The following is a 16,356-nucleotide window of genomic DNA, read 5'->3' as shown; positions in this document are numbered from 1 at the left end:
TTGCCCTGCTCTGTGTTATACCCACTCTGGTCCCCTGTCCCTGTGGAGTGATCCAGGGCACAAGGGCAGCTGTTTCACTGCTGGCCGCTGTGTGCCCCGAGCATCTGGGAGGTGGGGAGCGGGCTGGGGAGAAGAACGCCTGGAGCGGAGGTTGGGATCAGGGAGGGCCCCAGTCCCGGTACCACCACCACCTGCTGTGGGACCTGCAGTCTCCTCATCAGCAGAACAGCTGTGAAGCCATCCTGCCCGTCCACAGGGTGGTGGGTTGTGAAGGCTGCATACCTGGCAGAGCTGGAGAAGCTCTGGGAAGATGCTGGACATGCGTACTAGGAGTGGTTTCCCTGCCTTGCCCAGACTCTGCTCCCATCACCTGAACCTCCCTGTCACCACCACGGAACTGTTGTGACCATTGCTTTCTTCTTAAGCAGATTAACAGACATCTCCTGCCCCACCCCGCCAAACAAACAAATGAACAAACAAAAAACGTGCTTGAAGGAGTATGAACTTATACAGTCTTTTCTAAACACTGTTAAGTGCTGGTATTGGGATCTTCTTTTAAAATGAACCATATTCCCCAGGCTTTGGATGACACTCGTGGTTGCCCACCCTCCAACTTCCTTCCCTGCTGGCAGAACCCTGGGTTTGTTTTCGTTCCACCCCCAACCCCACTGCATTCCTGACTCAGGCAAATCCGCAGGGTCCAGTGCAGTCAGGGGGCCACGTTCCCTCCTCCAACGGGTGCTGAGGTCGCTGCTTGATTGGATGCTGCTGATGACCTGCGAGGAGGAGGGCGCCAGGGCGCTTTTGGGACTTTGCTCTTCTGAAGAGATGCTTCCACAGCACGGTCGCAGTCACGTCTTGATGTGATGTCTGGAATGGTGGTGGCTGTCTTGTGGCTGTGAGAACAGGCTGAGGTTGATTGGATGGAAGGAAGGAAGGATCCTTGTTCTTGACACTGTGAGCCTTCAGGTTATCGCCCTGGCACCACCCAGCCCTTGGAGTAGACACCTGTCTACTCTACATACTCCATTTGGAGTTGGGTTTTTTGGTCACTTGCAGTTGAAAGCACCCTAACTGATATACACAAACTATTTTTAGTGCGGGTCTGTGTTTGGCCCTTATGGAAGACTCTGGGCTGAGCTGCCCATGGTGAGGGAGACGGACTTCGTGTCTTCTTACCGCTCTGTGTCCTGGTGGCTTGTATGTGTCTCTGCCCATGAGGCAAAAGCCTAGAGGGCAAGGGCGGATTTTCTTAATCGGATGTTCCTTGCACCAAGCACATAGGAGACGCTCGACGAATGGTTGTTGAGAGAGTTCTCTTTCACGGAGGTGGTGTTTTGTGAAACGATGCTGCCAGGCCTGCTTGTTGTTTGTCTGTTGGTTGTAATCTGCATGAATGCAAAGAGCCATCTTTAATCATGCTGTGGACCAGCCTCTTCCAAGGTATTAGCATGACTCCCACTACCTGCTCAGCATCCTGCCTATGGCTAGGACTTTGTAATTTACATAGATACGCTGGGGAGACAGGGAGCCCATGGCTAGGACTTTGTAATTTACATAGATACGCTGGGGAGACAGGGAGCCCATGGCCAGGACTCTGACACCCTCACTGGAGCTGTTTCTACATCTACCCTGGGTGGCTGTCTAGGACATTAGGCGATTCGTGTCTTCCTAAAGTCCCTCTGTTGAGAGACTTCTGGCTCTGTTGAGAGGACACTATTTAGCACTGTGAGTCCCTGCAGGCTGGGGGCCAGTGGGCGTTTTCCTTCTAGATGCCCCCTCTCTTCTTCTGGCCTCCCAGGCTTCCTGCTCCTGAGACTGTGAGAACTGGCCTGTGCTGGGCTCACTGCAGAAAGACCGTCATCTCCAAAGGTCTTGTGCCAAACTTGAGCTACAAGCTCTTTAGCGGGGCCTGAGGTCTCCGCCTGGGCTCTGTGAGAGCAGCCGTGGCTGTTTCTGCCCCCTCACTGCTGTCATGCCCACACTTCACTTGCATTTTCTTCGCTCCCCAGCAGTGTGAGAATCTGGTATGAGGAGTGGGACTCACGTGCCCTCTTCCTTCTCCTCTTCCCCCTGGCCTTTTCATCTGTCAGTGGAGGACAGATGTTTGCCCCGTTTACTTCTAGGCTCACTGTGGGGCTCCAGGGAGATGGTGAAGTGGCCAAGGAGAGGAGCTGCCATCTTCAAGACGGCCTGTGGCCAGTGCTGCTTTAAAGGGAGACTCAGAGATGCTTTGCTGTGGGTGGCGCAGGAACCAGCGTGGGGACAGCAGTGCAGAGGCCTTGGACTCAGAGTGCGTGGGCCCCACGGGGCTTCACGGCGCCTGTGGCTGTGCACTTCCAGCCTTATCTGTGCTGCATCTCCTCCACATTCCCCTGTGGAGCTGATGTCTAGACAGCTATGGAATTAAATGCTCAATTACCGAGTAGGAATTTGGCCAGCAGAGGTATAGCTGCGGAGCAGACAGACTCGAGGTGAGGCTCACGGCTGAGAACGGGCCCCACCTGGCTCTGGAATGAGCTGAGGGGCCCCATGCTCCTGCAGCCAGTGGCTCCTGTGGGGAGTTGGGGCAGTGACCCCCAAAAGGCAGTTTGACCTCATGGAGAGCCATAAATCTGACCTGGTCAACATCTCTGCAACACATCATTCCATTGCAAAGATTTCTGCCTGTGATTGGAATTCTGGGTGAACGTGTACTGGGCATGTGGGTCTGAGAGCTGGGAAGCCTGTTCTCTTGTTTAGCCAGGCTGCCCATGGGCTGTGAGGAATGCCCCCATCTCTGAGCCGCAGTTTCCACATCTTTAAAATGGGGGGAAAATACAGCTCAACTCCTAAGGGTGCCGTGAAAGTACTTTGTCACCTGCCAGGCAAAGGCTCATTCCTTTCACAGAAATGCAAGGTTTACAATGTGAGACCCCTCCCTACTTCGCCGCATGTGTCTGCTTGCTTTCTTCTGTCTTAGGGTTGCCCTACATGAGCTAGGAAATGTCTGAGTGAATAAAAACGTAAACGAGATGATCACTGGTGGTGCCCATTGGTGCAGCCTTTGCCTAAATGGCCACTACGTAGCCACATTTTCTCGTCTGTGTTCAGGTGAGGACTGGTTCCTGGGGAGACTCCCTGGGTTCACATTATGGGTGTCTATCTTGTCAAAGCCCATATGGTCACCCAAGTGTGACTGAACCACGGGGTGCTCTGGGCCCCATTTTTGGCAGCAGGCAGCATCCCCTGGAGGCCTGGCCCTCCCCAGGAGCATGGAGAGCAGCGCCCATGGACAAGCAGCCTGCAGCCTCCATCTCCTCCTCCCTGCCCGGGGACTCCCCTGCCCCAGCCTCGCAGCTTCTCCAAAAGTGTTTGTCTCCTTGCCGCATCCTCTGGGCCTGAGCTCAGATGGTGGAAAAGAAGAGCTGGAAGGAGAGTTGCCTTTCGGTCTGTCTGCCTTCTGAGGTCTCCTGAGACATACAGGCTGGGCCTGCCTCCCTTTCTAGGAGGCGCCGATGGGTGGTAAGGATAGGGGATAAGTGAGATGTGAATGAGCATCACCACAGCAAGCCCTGCCTCATAACTTTTTGATGGGTTTTCAATGTGTGGTGAAGCAGACGCCTGCTGGGCCCCCTTCCTGAGTTGAGCTTGATCTCCTGCCTCCTGTCTGTCTCCTTAGGCAGCCAGGCCACCCTGCTCCAGCAACCTGTGCCACTCCGTCCCTTTACCTGTCCCAAGCCCAGCCCCGAAGGCCTCAAAGGCCTGGCCTTCCAGCCAGTCCAGGGCCTGAAGGGATGGCAGTGTCCCTGGTGGACCTCCCCCAGCATGGCGTAGCGCACATCCCAGCCCTGCCTCCTGCCCTGCCTGCACGCCATGAATGCTGAAGTCATGCCTGGCAGGGGCTGCTGGCCCGGGCCCAGAGTAAACAGGCTGCGCTGAGCTCGCTGGTGTGCTGCTGGATGCTGATGAGCTTGAGGAGTGTGGGAAGTGAGTGTGGGGCCGAGTAGGGATGCTGCAGGCCTGCATCTCCCCCCAGCTGCCCTGCACGCTCCAGCCTCAGGCAACCCCACAGGGAAAGGGTCACCCACTGTCAGGGCAGACCTTTACCATGGCTGGGTGACATGGGCTGGCTGTGGGAAGGGAGTTGGTGGTTCCCCCTGTTGGATTTGCACAGGCCCAGATGCTCACAGCGAAACTAACACCTAGATGATGCTTATAGGAGCCAGCGGGTATTCAAAGAGCTGTTCAGATCTTCATTTGCTTCCTTCTCACAGTGGACCATTGAGGTAGCTGTATGTTAGTCCCATTTTCCAGATGGGAAAACTGAGGACCTGAGTGGTTGTAAGCTCAGGCCCCTATCTAAATCACACAGCCTGGCCCCAGGTCTATGCTCTTGCCCATGGACAGTGCTCTCCTGGTCCTCTTGGTATCTGTGATCTGAGGGACCTTCCTCCTCCTCAGTCTTGTATAGTCAGTTTTAGGTCTTAGACTCTTTCTTCACATCTCCTTTCGGGAGCTCTCTCACCCAGCGCCTTCCTTATCTAGTATGTGTTGGGGGATATTTGTGACATGATGTGGCGCTGTGTAGCGGATGAGAGAGTCTGTTTTTTCGGTTTCAGTCCCGGGTTTCAATCCCTGCTCTGTCTCAAGTCACCCAGACTCTTGGAGGCTCAGTTTCCTCATCTGTTAAATGGGCATGGTGGTCACCCCACCTCATCAGCTGGTGTCTGCTCCATCCCTGGTGGAGGAGATGGCTCAAGTAACCCCTTGGTTCCACCTGCCCCACCCCACCGGTCCCCTGGCTCTTTCTTTTTTGAGATAGACAAACGTGAGGCTCTGGATTTGCAGTTCCCACGAGGGCTGGGGTGGCTCTCTGCTTTCTGGGTCTGGTCCCTGTTTTCCAGGGCAGCTGCTCGTTCTAAGTGAACAAAGGCTAAAAGAACTCAGGAGGTTTGTTCGGCTCCAAGGATGGCAGAGAGGGAAGGGGTGCCGATGCCTTCCCTGATAGAGCTGGGGAGGCCATTCTGTGGTTCCCCCCAGCTCCTTGGCTTGGGTGACCCTGGAGCTGGCTTCTGTTCCATTTTGTTGTGCAGAGTTGTTTGGGGCTCCTGGCTCTGCCTGGCCTTTGTGGGCCACTGGAGATCAGGGCTTCTGGAGTTGGCCAATTAGCCCGCCCAGACCGGGGAGCACAGGTGTCTGATGGAGGGCCTTTTCAGGAGAAGAGAGACGGCCCGCCTGTTGGGTCTTGCTGTCTTGGGTCCTGGAAGCCTTGCTGTCCCCATGCTCCATCCGGGCCCCTGACCAATGTGGCCCTGTACTCAGCATAGGCGTGCACCTGAGTCAGTGCAATTCCCTGTCCACAGAGCACCCCAAATATTCCAGGCCTCAGGATGGGTGTGCACATGATGAGCCGGGCAGGTTTCACTGCCTGTGGCTTGGGATCCTTCCCGGGGCTTGGTTCTTGAAGGCTGCCCCAAGCAGTCTCACCCCAAACCCTAAATTCATGTTGTCTTCCTCTGTCTCTTGGCCTCAAGGTTTCAGAGTGAGTCTGTGCTGATAGCTTCAAGATGTGATGAGACCCCGACTTGGCCTCCAGTTCCCTCCCCACGGTTTCCTTGGCGTGTGTGCGGCTTCAGTGGTCACTGGCTCCCACACAGCTTGTAATGTGTGGATTACGGGTGGGAGGGAAGTCCGGTCCTGCCTGCAGCAAAGGGATGTTAGTCGTGAGCTCAGTTCCTCACCAGGCCTGGTGTTTCCAAATGGCGCGGCACTGTCCCTGCTTGGTTTTCCATGATATCTGTGCTTTTACCCATTTGGTTAAATTGAACAAACTCAGCAATGCCAGCCATTGTGGTTTCAGGGTAAACTGCCTGTCCTGCTGCTTGGCCGCTCCTCAGAGCTGCGGCCGGGAGAGTTCGTGGTTGCCATCGGAAGCCCGTTTTCCCTTCAAAACACAGTCACCACCGGGATCGTGAGCACCACCCAGCGAGGCGGCAAAGAGCTGGGGCTCCGGAACTCAGACATGGACTACATCCAGACCGACGCCATCATCAACGTGAGCCTCTGTCCCTCTGCGGGTGGGGCTTGGGGCAGGGTTTTGCCAGAGGAGAGGAGTCAGCATCGGTCTCTGACTTCCTTGTAGTCTGGGTGAAAGGATGGAACTAGACCAAGCTATGTGCATTCTAGTGCCAGCAGCACGACAGGGGTCACACGGCGGGGACAGTGACACTGGAGCAGGTGGACAGCCAGCCTCCTCCCAGGAGGAAGAAGTTGTGTTGGGTGCTTTAGGGTGATTGCAGTTGGCTTCTGGGCTTCAGAGAGAAAATCTCCCCATTTACGGCACCTCTAAAACTTTCTGAAAATTGTTAAGGTCATTTTTTTCCAGCAAAATATTAGGTTAATGGGAATGAATCTCAGAGAAGAATCATGGCCCACACTGTAGACACTGTGCTCAGGAGATGGCCAGGCAGGGACATAGATTGGACCACGTTATGACACAATTTGTAACCTTTCCATTTCTGTTTAATTGCAGTATGGAAACTCGGGAGGCCCGTTAGTAAACCTGGTAACGTATTTTAAACGTTATGTCGTTTGTTTTTATTTATGTACACACTGTTTTTGTTTTGTTTTTTGATGCAGGGGGTCTTTTCAAACATAAGCTTGCCAAAGCGTGTTATCAAGTTTCTTTAAAATGAGCTCTGTGAATGTACTGCATGCTTGCAAATGACCCTATGAATCTTTTCTGGAAAGAGTAAGGCAGGCTGGAGGTGAGGGTTGGAAATGTTATGCCAGAGAGCACACTTATGTCTCAGAGTTACAGGTAAACACCGTGAAACTCAGGGCCAATGCAGGAGTAAGGTGAAGGTCACCAAAAGTGCTGGCCGGTCACTGAAAGCGCCTCCTCCAAATTAAATCTCCTGGGCTGCTGAAGGAGCTGGCTGGGCTCATACACACTTTCTCTTGGCCAGGAATCCTCCCTTAAGGCCTGGCTGGAATGAGGAGGAGTTACCCACCCACAAAGATATCATTTAAGTCTACCCTTAAATACTTGAGCAGAAAAAGTGAAGCCTTAGAACATAGACCATCAGCGCTAGAGGGCAGCTCCGGGGCCATTTATAGAGGGCAGCTCCGGGGCCATTCATAGAGGGCAGCTCCGGGGCCATTTGTAGGGGCCGTCTTTAGTAAGGCCTTGGCATCAGGTACTGACATCTCAGCACTCGTGGGAAGTGCGCACGGGGTGATGTATCCCCACTTGGCAGCTTTCCCTTCCCAGCAGAGGGGCAGCTGTGCTCCCAGCTCTGCCCTCCGCCTCCCCCGCAGCACCCTGGGGATGGAGTGGAGATGGCTTTGCGGGTAATGAAACATGACAGCCCTAAGCTCTAGGGTTGTTCCCCCTCAAGTCAGCAGAGTCATCTTAAGATCATTAGAAATGAGAGAAGCAGGAAGGTGTAGGCAGCCACCTAGAGGACTCTGAGCCTTTGGAAACGTATTCCTTGTGAAACAGGAGCAAATAATATCGTGCATTTTGAAACTATCTGTGCTTACCGCGAGGTGAGCACCCAGTGGCGACCTGGAGTGTGTGCGATTCTTCCACAGCTGCGCGTGGCCTACGCTGCCTGGGTGTCCTGATGCCTCTCTCCCTGCTCCCCTGGGGATCCCCTCCGTGCAGCTCCCCGCTTCAATCTCTGAAATAGCTCAGTGACTTCTTTCATGCACATTCTCCTTGGGGGTGTACCTGCCGGTAAGCCTTCACGATTCAGCAAGCCGTGTCCTTCTTGCTTTTCAGGACGGTGAAGTGATTGGAATTAACACTTTGAAAGTGACAGCTGGAATCTCTTTTGCAATCCCATCTGATAAGATTAAAAAGTTCCTCACCGAGTCCCATGACCGACAGGCCAAAGGTAGGCAAGGCCCACATAGCCCCGGGGACTCCGGAAATTCGGCCTGAAGCTCAGCTGCCCTTTGGGAACTGGGGGAGGGAAAAGTGGCAGCCCCTAAGACTAGCCAAGCCATCTCCGATCCAGAAGTGAACAGGAATGAACATTACTAAATCCCTGGTAGAAGGTCACAGACATTGCGCCATTTTTGTCCTCTGATCATGACAGTGTCACTTGAGTCAGTCTAATATGTACCAGACATGATCCTAGGTGACTTCTGTCCATTATTTCACTTTATTTATGTATGTCACTTAATTCTTTTGCCCTGTCAGTTAGGAATTACTAGTCCCATTTTGCTGATGAGAAAACGGGTTCAGGGAGATCATTCTACAAACATTTATTGCCTAAGTCAAGCAGGGAGCTTGGCAGTAGACTGCCCAACTGGAGCCTGGGGCTCCGGTGAGGCCTTTGCCGGTGTGATGTTTATGTTCTGTCGGGGGATGGGAAGGCTGACAGTAAATAATCAGACACATTAGATACTATTAGTGCTCCCAAGAAAACAGATCAGGGTGGCCGGCAAGGGAGTGACTGGAGAGGCAGTTGGTGGAGATGATGTGGCCAGGAAATGCCTCCTAAACTGAGGTCTGAGTGAGGAGGAGCCAGCAGGTAGGGATGTGGGGGGAACACTCCAGAAGGAAAGACAGAGGACTCAGCATAGCTGAGTGAGCACAAGGCCCCTGGAGTGGCCTGGGGGCCGGAGCACAGTGACAGCATGGAGGTCTCTGGGGTGGAAAGCTGGCCAAGGCCAAGCAAGCAGGCTCACAGTGGGCCATGGTGAGGGGCCTGGGTTGCATCCTAACCGCATTTAAGAACAGGGAAGTTCATGATCTGATTGATGTCACTGAAAGGACACTCTGATGGCTGGGGGGAGTCTGCTGGAGGAGTTGCTGGAAGTTGGGGACCGGAGAAGGAGCTCTCCCAGTCATCTGGATGAGACATGCTGGGGGCTCAGACAAGGGTGATGGCAGTGGAGGTGGGACAGAAGGGTCACATTCCAGGTATACATGGGGGTAGCGCAAGCCTGGGGAAGGGCCAGCTGTCAGGATGAGGCCATGAGGAATTGAGGATCATGCCCAGGTATCTGACCATTAACTGAACGATGAGACTTTCCCGAGGTCCCCCAGAGGGGAGGGGTCCAAACCAGGATTCGAGCCGCAACCTCAGTGTGCCCTTCTGTGGCCCTTCCTGCAACCTGGGGGATTGGGCCCCCAGCCCCTGGTGTCCCCAGCATACCCACCAACTGGGCTGACCTTCTGCCGTCCCTTTGTTGTCTCACCAGGAAAAGCCATCACCAAGAAGAAGTATATTGGTATCCGAATGATGTCACTCACGTCCAGGTGGGCAAACAGGATGCGTGTCTGTGTCTTAAATGTTAATAAACCTGAACTTCAGGAGTTGCTCACAGGCACCCCTGAAAGAGAAAGCTTATGCAGCCTTAAGACATCTCAGTTTCTGCTTATAATGAAGTAGCATGAGGAAAGAGCACAGGTCATCAGCCTTGGCCCCTTTGTTTGGTTTTATCCTGTGTTTCTGCATTCTGAGCTGGTTTTCTTCATTGGCGGCTGGCCCTCCAGTGTAGAAGGTTCTGCCCTCCTCTTTGAAGGCAGGCCTGAGCAATGCGTGTGTGGTGGGGCTGTTGATTCACTCTGGCTCATGTCTTCCTTACCCCACATTCTGTTGAAACCCACATTCCAGGAGGGCCCCAAGCCCCTCCCACAGCTCTAGGCACTCTGCTTTCGTCGCTCTGTGGCAGCTCGTGGGCCGTGGCTGCAGGAATGCCAGGGCAGGCCCAGTGCAGGGAAGTGAATGACTGATGTGCTTGTTTTCCCCGAGCTGGTGGAACTGCGGCCTGTGGTTGGCAGGCTCACGGCATCCTGGTATTTTAACCTGGATGAAAAATTCTGGTGTAATCTCGTGAGTCCTGGTAGTATAGACTCAACTGGCATGGCTAAAACTGTCAGAGGTAAAGTAGGAAAAGACTAAAATATACTACCAGGTAGATTAATGTGTTCATTACTATGATGAATTAATGATTCACTCACTGTGAAAGTATTAATATATTTTGATACACATTATGAATGATTGTCCCTTTCTTAGCACTCCAGAAGATGGAGCCACTTGTCAAGGTTAAAGTGTCTCCTCAGTTGTTTGCCTTTGGAACTAGAAGGTGGAGGGAAAGATGGTAGGCCCTTGGCGCCCAGCTTCCTGGGTTCCTTTTCCAGCTCTGATACTTCCTGCCTTGTGACCTTGGGAACGATATGACCCCTGAGTGCCTCAGTTTCCTCTTCTTCAGGATGGGGATGACAGCGCAAGTGCTTCTGGTGTGTGGCCAGGCTCAGATCAGGGAGTGGTAGCGGTGATTACCAGCCACAGTGATGCCAGCCACTATGTATCACATGTACTAGGCTGGGTGCTTTACTGGGGTGACCTCATCTGATCCTCACAACTCATGTTGTAGAGTACTATTATTATCCCCGTTTCACAGGTGAGGAAATGAAGGCACAGAGAGGTTAAGCAACTGTCTGAGGTCACATAGCTAGCAAATAGCAGAGCTAGGGCTACAAACCAGGCCAACCACTATACTTTACGGACTCCTTAGTAATAGTTACTATTAATTAAGAAATAATAACAATGATGATGGCTGCGCATTGCTGGCTCACACCTGTAATTCTAGCACTTTGGGAGGCTGAGGCGGGCAGATCAGTTGAGGCCAGGAGTTGGAGATCAGCCTGGCCAATTTGTGAAACCCTGTCTCTACTAAAAATATGAAAAATTTAGCTGGGCTTGGTGGCAGGCACCTGTAATCTCAGCTACTTGGGTGGCTGAGGCAGGAGAATTGCTTGAACCCAGGAAATAGAGGTTGCAGTGAACTGAGATCACGCCATTGCACTCCAGCCTGGGTGATAGAACAAGACTCTGTCTCAAAAAAAAAAAAAAAAAAAAGAAAAGAAAAGAAAAGAAATAATAATAATGATGAAAGCACTTTCCTTGCTGTTACCAAGTAAATCTTTGACTCTGGTAGAGAGGCAATTTTAAAATAGGATCAGAACTCCTGGAGGAATTTTACATTAGACCCAGGGAGAAGAAGGGAACTGGTGAGAGCTTGAGTTTTGCCTGGGGAAGGACTGGTGTCTCTTCACACTAACATGGGTGCTTTTTCTCTGGAGCAGCAAAGCCAAAGAGCTGAAGGACCGGCACCGGGACTTCCCAGACGTGATCTCAGGAGCGTATATCATTGAAGTAATTCCTGATACCCCAGCAGAAGCGTGAGTTAGAGTCATTTTCCCTTATTTTCCCTTTTCCTAATATTCTTGTTGTTCCTGTGGGGGTAGCAGGAAGAGGGAGCGCTGTTCCTTTTCTACTGGCTCAGATGATGGTGTTGATCCTTGACAGATGTGGTCGGACGTTGCTGGTCATTCCTGCTGGCCAGGCCTTCTGACCTGGCTCGGCTTGGGACTCATCCATAGGAGGGTGCCTTCTGTCTTCAAAAGTCCTTGCTCCACTAGGACCCTCCAGATGGACAGAGCAATAGCAGACTCATAATGAGTCTCTGGCTGGCCAGAGAGAGGGTTTCAGGAACAGTGTCCCCAAGCCCTCATGTGGTGGTCCTGTTCTAGGCTTCGGGACCCTTCTCCTCCTGGAGTCTTCCAGATTGTCTCTGACAGTTAGGCCCATACCTGTCAACACCTCCAGAAAAATAACCCAACTGATATCAAAGTAACATGACAAGAAGTAGCTCAACCATCCATCAGGGTTTGTTACCTGTCTTGGAATATCCAGAAAAAAGTGCTAGACCAGGGGCCAGCAATTGTGCCCTGGGGCTGGATCTGGCCCACTGCCTGCTTTTATATGGAGCTGTGGACTAAGAATAATTTTTGCGTTTTATTTCTATTTTTACTTATTTTTTAAATTTTTTATTTTCATAGGTTTTTGGGGAACAGGTTGTATTTGGTTACATGAGTAAGTTCTTTGGTGGTGATTTGTGAGATTTTGGTGCACCCATCACCCAAGCAGTATACACTGAACCCAATTTGTAGTCTTTTATCCCTCACCCCTGTCCCAGCCTTTCCCATTGAGTCCCCAGAGTCCATTGTATAATTCTTATGCCTTTGTATCCTCATAGTTTAGCTCCCACTTAGGAGTGAGAACATTTAAATAGTTGAAAAAATCCTGAAATAAGAATGGCATTTTGTGACTTGTTATATTTGTATGCAATTCAAATTTCAGTGTCCACTGAAATTTGGTTTATGACATCTTTGGTGGCTTTTGTGCTGGAGCAGCCGAGTTGAGTAGCTTCAACAGAGACTATATATACGGCAAAGCCTAAAATATTTCCTATGGACCTCTTTACAGAAAAAGTTTGCAGACCCTTATGCTGGCCCATATGAAGGACCATGACAGCGTTTTGACGCTGACCTATATAAGAGCTACAGTTATAGTGGCAACCACACAAAGGAAGTGCCTCTTAACAGAAGCATTCTGCCCACCCTTGTAGGAACTGCATTCTGAGTTGCAATACCCTTTATAAGCAAGTTGGTCATGGTCACGCTACATGGCAGATAGTACCTGGTACATCCTTCCCCACTTTGGGGTCAATCTTGACCTTTGATCTCCTTGGGGTCATAAGGCCATACAAGTGTTAGTAGGCATTTCTAGAGTGGACATAATGGATGAGTTAGCCTAAAAATCTCAAAAGGAGCCCAGCATCATGGCACCTGCTTGTAATCCCAGCTATTCAGGAGGCTGAAGCAGAAGGATCCCTTGAGCCCAGGAGTTCAAGACTAGCTTGGGCAACAAATGAGACCCCATCTCAAAGAAAAAAAAAAGGTGGGGGAAGAACATTATAATAATAATAATAATAAAACCTTGATAAGTATCCAGTCTACCGATGGTTTATTTTTTATTTTATTTTATTTTTTTTTTTGAGACGGAATCTCACTCTGTTGCCCAGGCTGGAGTGCAGTGGCAAAATCTTGGTTCACTGCAACCTCTACCTCCTGGGTTCAAGTGAATCTCTTGCCTCAGCCTCTGAGTAGCTGGGATTACAGGTGCCCACCACCAAACCTGGCTCTTTTTTTTATAATTTTAGTAGAACCAGGGCTTTGCCATGTTGGCCAGGCTGGTCTTGAACTCCTGACCTCAGGTCATCCACCTGCCTCAGCCTCCCAAAGTGCTAGGATTACAGGCATGAGCCACTGTGCCTGGCCCACTGATGGTTTGAATTATTCTAAGTTCACCACCATCCAATCCTGTTTGCTCTGGGCTTTTAGGTTCTAAACTGTGCCTCTGTCCATGTAAAGTCAGATCAGGAGGAATGGAAACATGAAACATTGCTATTGTGTTTCCCTTTGTGTTGCAGTGGTGGTCTCAAGGAAAACGACGTCATAATCAGTATCAATGGACAGTCGGTGGTCTCCGCCAATGACGTCAGTGATGTCATTAAAAGGGAAAGCACCCTGAACATGGTGGTCCGTAGGGGTAACGAAGACATCATGATCACAGTGATTCCCGAAGAAATTGACCCATAGGCAGAGGCATGAGCTGGACTTCATGTTTCCCTCAAAGACTCTCCCGTGGATGACGGATGAGGACTCTGGGCTGCTGAAATAGGACACTCAAGACTTTTGACCGCCATTTTGTTTGTTCAGTGGAGACTCCCTGGCCAACAGAATCCTTCTTGATAGTTTGCAGGCAAAACAAATGTAATGTTGCAGATCCGCAGGCAGAAGCTCTGCCCTTCTGTATCCTATGTATGCAGTGTGCTTTTTCTTGCCAGCTTGGGCCATTCTTGCTTAGACAGCCAGCATTTGTCTCCTCCTTTAACTGAGTCATCACCTTAGACCAACTAATGCAGTCGATACAATGCGTAGATAGAAGAAGCCCCACGGGAGCCAGGATGGGACGGGGCGCGTTTGTGCTTTTCTCCAAGTCAGCACCCAAAGGTCAATGCACAGAGACCCCGGGTGGGTGAATACTGGCTTCTGAAATGGCCAGAGTTGACTCTTTTAGGAATCTCTTTGGAACTGGGAGCACGATGACTCTGAGTTTGAGCTATTAAAGTACTTCTTACACATTGCTTTCTGCAGTGCTTATTTTCCTTTCCCAAGAGCAGCTTGTTGCAGTCTTTTTGGAATGATTCATGATTCTAATGTTAGTGGGCTCCTCATTAACTGCATTGTCCATGCAGGTTTGAGCTCTTAGTCTTATGAGTTATTTCAAAATCATCCCATGGGATTTACCGGGGTTATGAACAACTCTGCTCGGACCCCCTGGCTTTATGAAGCAGGACTTGAGGACAGTTGCACTCACATCCGGAGCTTGTCAAATGAAAGACAGTCTGTTGACATCATACAGCATGCAATTAGTCAACAAAGATTTTCTGGGCCTCTGCTCTGTGCCAGGCATTTTAAGTGTGTGGTCAGTGAGAGCAGGAAAGACACAGGCTCTCCCTCCCTAGAGCTTCAGTTCAGAAGCCAAGTCTCTTCCTGAAAGGGAGACAGCTCAGGAGACCAGGATGCAACCCCAGAATGGGCCCAGAATGCACAAGGCTGCAGCTGACCTCATTCGTCCTGGGTTGTGAAATAAGAACTAGGCCTTGAGCCTTGGTGAGTTTAGAGGAGGACTCCCCTTGACATGCCCTCAAACAGGTGCAACCAAAAGCAGCTGTAGGCACCTTTATCTCCATGAAAGCTTTCCAAAAGTGTGGAAAGCTGACCCAAGAGGACTTGCACAACTTTAGCTTGGAAGTTTGCACAGACCTATGTCCCTGTGGGGAGCACACACCAGAGAGGATGCTGTTTACGCCAAGAGTAGCGGGTCAAAGCTTTCCAACTGTCAGCAGTCAAAACGAGGGCCTTGGACCGGATGGAGGTTCAGTTTCCCCCATTGAGGGCTGAATCCTTCCTCCATCAACAGAGGTATAAGGTCCAGCTCATAACTGGGGAGGCTGCAGAAGGCCAAAGGGCCAACTTAAGTGCAGGGGCAGTCCAGCTGAGCACAGTTCTCATCAGTGTTGGTGCTCGGCATCTGAGCAGCTTGTGGCCCGTTGCGACACTGGCATGTCTCTGCTCTCTGGTTGGATGACCTAGTAGAGTCAGGAAGGAGCCAGCGAGTCCTTCGGCTCTGGAAGTGTGTTTTGCATTCCCTCCCTTCTCCATGAAAGGTAATGACTCAGAATGGCTTGTGGCTTCAGAGGTTCATTCTCAGATGTTTTATATGTGGGCCTGCTTTCCTGGGTGGTCCCCGGAGCTGAGGCACTGCCACAGGTGGGGAGGATGCCCTGGGTGGCACTGAGGTCAGACCCAGTCCTGGCCTGAGCCTATCGGTGTTCAGCCTGTCAGGCATCTGGGAGATCACAGATGGTTCTGCTGGAAGAAACTAGCCTGGTGACGGACTGGCCTGAGGCCTCTCTGAACCTCTGCAACATCTCTGCAGGACACTGGGCGGGGCTGGAGTTTTGCCTGCATGTGTGGTCCCATACAGGACAGAAGCGGCAGCTTGCCACTTTGCTGCATATTACATGTTTGGTTACATGGTTGCACTTACCCATGAGACCCTGTGTCCCATGGGGGCTGCTTGTCCTGGAACCCCCACCTCACGTTTGAAGACCTTCAGAATCGTTGTTTCTTCTGCTTGCTTTAGGCTGTGATGCGGGATTTTGCAACATGAATTAGTCCTAAAGCCTGGAGGTAGAGCACTGAGTTGAAAGAGCATGGCTTTTGGAGTTATAGATGGATTTGGGCTTAAATCCAGTGTCTATATATCTTACCAGCTGTGTGACCTTGAGCAAGTTCCTAACCTCTCTGCCTGTTTTTCATCTATAAAATGTCCTCAGTTGTCATCTCTGCTTCCATGGAGCTCAGTTTCTAGTTCCTCTTGGCCATTTCTGGTCCCTTCAAGGTCACTCGAACAGCCCTCTGGCTGGTGGGCCAGCACCTGCCCCCTGTTCTGGCTCCTGGAGAACTCCTGCTCACCAAATGTGGGCTCAGCAGTGCCTCTTCCAATCTTGGCTCCCTTGGCTCTAGTCCTCTGCTTCCAGCTTCTGCAAAACTGTGAGCCAACCACGTGACTGGGCTTCCCCAGCATGCTGCATCACGTGACTGTCCCCAGCCCACCCTGCCAGATGCTTCTCTTGATGCACTGGCCAGGAGAGAGGTCCTGGTGTGCAGGGGTCTCCTTGCTGTGTCTTTCAGGCTCGGCTGAGTGAATCTGAGCTGGGCAGCTCTATACAGGGTCTACAGGGTCCTCTATCTTTCTTTTTCTTCTTCTTCTTTTTTTTAGACAGGGTCTCATTCTGTTCCTCAGGCTAGAGTGCAGTGGTTTGATCATGGCTCACTGCAGTCTCGACCTCCTGGACTCATGTGATCCTCCCACCTCGGCCTCCTGGGTAGCTAAGACTACAGCTTGCACTGTCATGCCCTGCTCATTTTTGTATTTT

The 16,356-nt window shown here is 51.4% G+C and overlaps 1 protein-coding gene across 1 annotated transcript in view; it reads left to right on the top strand.

Annotated features, from left to right (window-relative positions):
* Positions 1 to 13,995, top strand: part of HTRA1 (HtrA serine peptidase 1) — a 37,343-nt gene extending 23,348 nt beyond the window's left edge. The window contains exons 4-9 of the mRNA XM_012001137.1: positions 5,843 to 6,037; positions 6,515 to 6,547; positions 7,769 to 7,883; positions 9,199 to 9,256; positions 11,090 to 11,185; positions 13,279 to 13,995. Coding sequence (XP_011856527.1) covers positions 5,843 to 6,037; positions 6,515 to 6,547; positions 7,769 to 7,883; positions 9,199 to 9,256; positions 11,090 to 11,185; positions 13,279 to 13,447 — 666 coding nt within the window. The 3' untranslated portion in view covers positions 13,448 to 13,995. The remainder of the gene's footprint in view (positions 1 to 5,842; positions 6,038 to 6,514; positions 6,548 to 7,768; positions 7,884 to 9,198; positions 9,257 to 11,089; positions 11,186 to 13,278) is intronic.
* Positions 13,996 to 16,356: the final 2,361 nt, after the last annotated feature.

This window comes from Mandrillus leucophaeus, unplaced genomic scaffold, assembly GCF_000951045.1.
Source record: "Mandrillus leucophaeus isolate KB7577 unplaced genomic scaffold, Mleu.le_1.0 Scaffold65, whole genome shotgun sequence".
NCBI classification, from domain to species: Eukaryota; Metazoa; Chordata; class Mammalia; order Primates; family Cercopithecidae; genus Mandrillus; species Mandrillus leucophaeus.
This window is presented reverse-complemented; position numbering and strand designations above follow the sequence as displayed.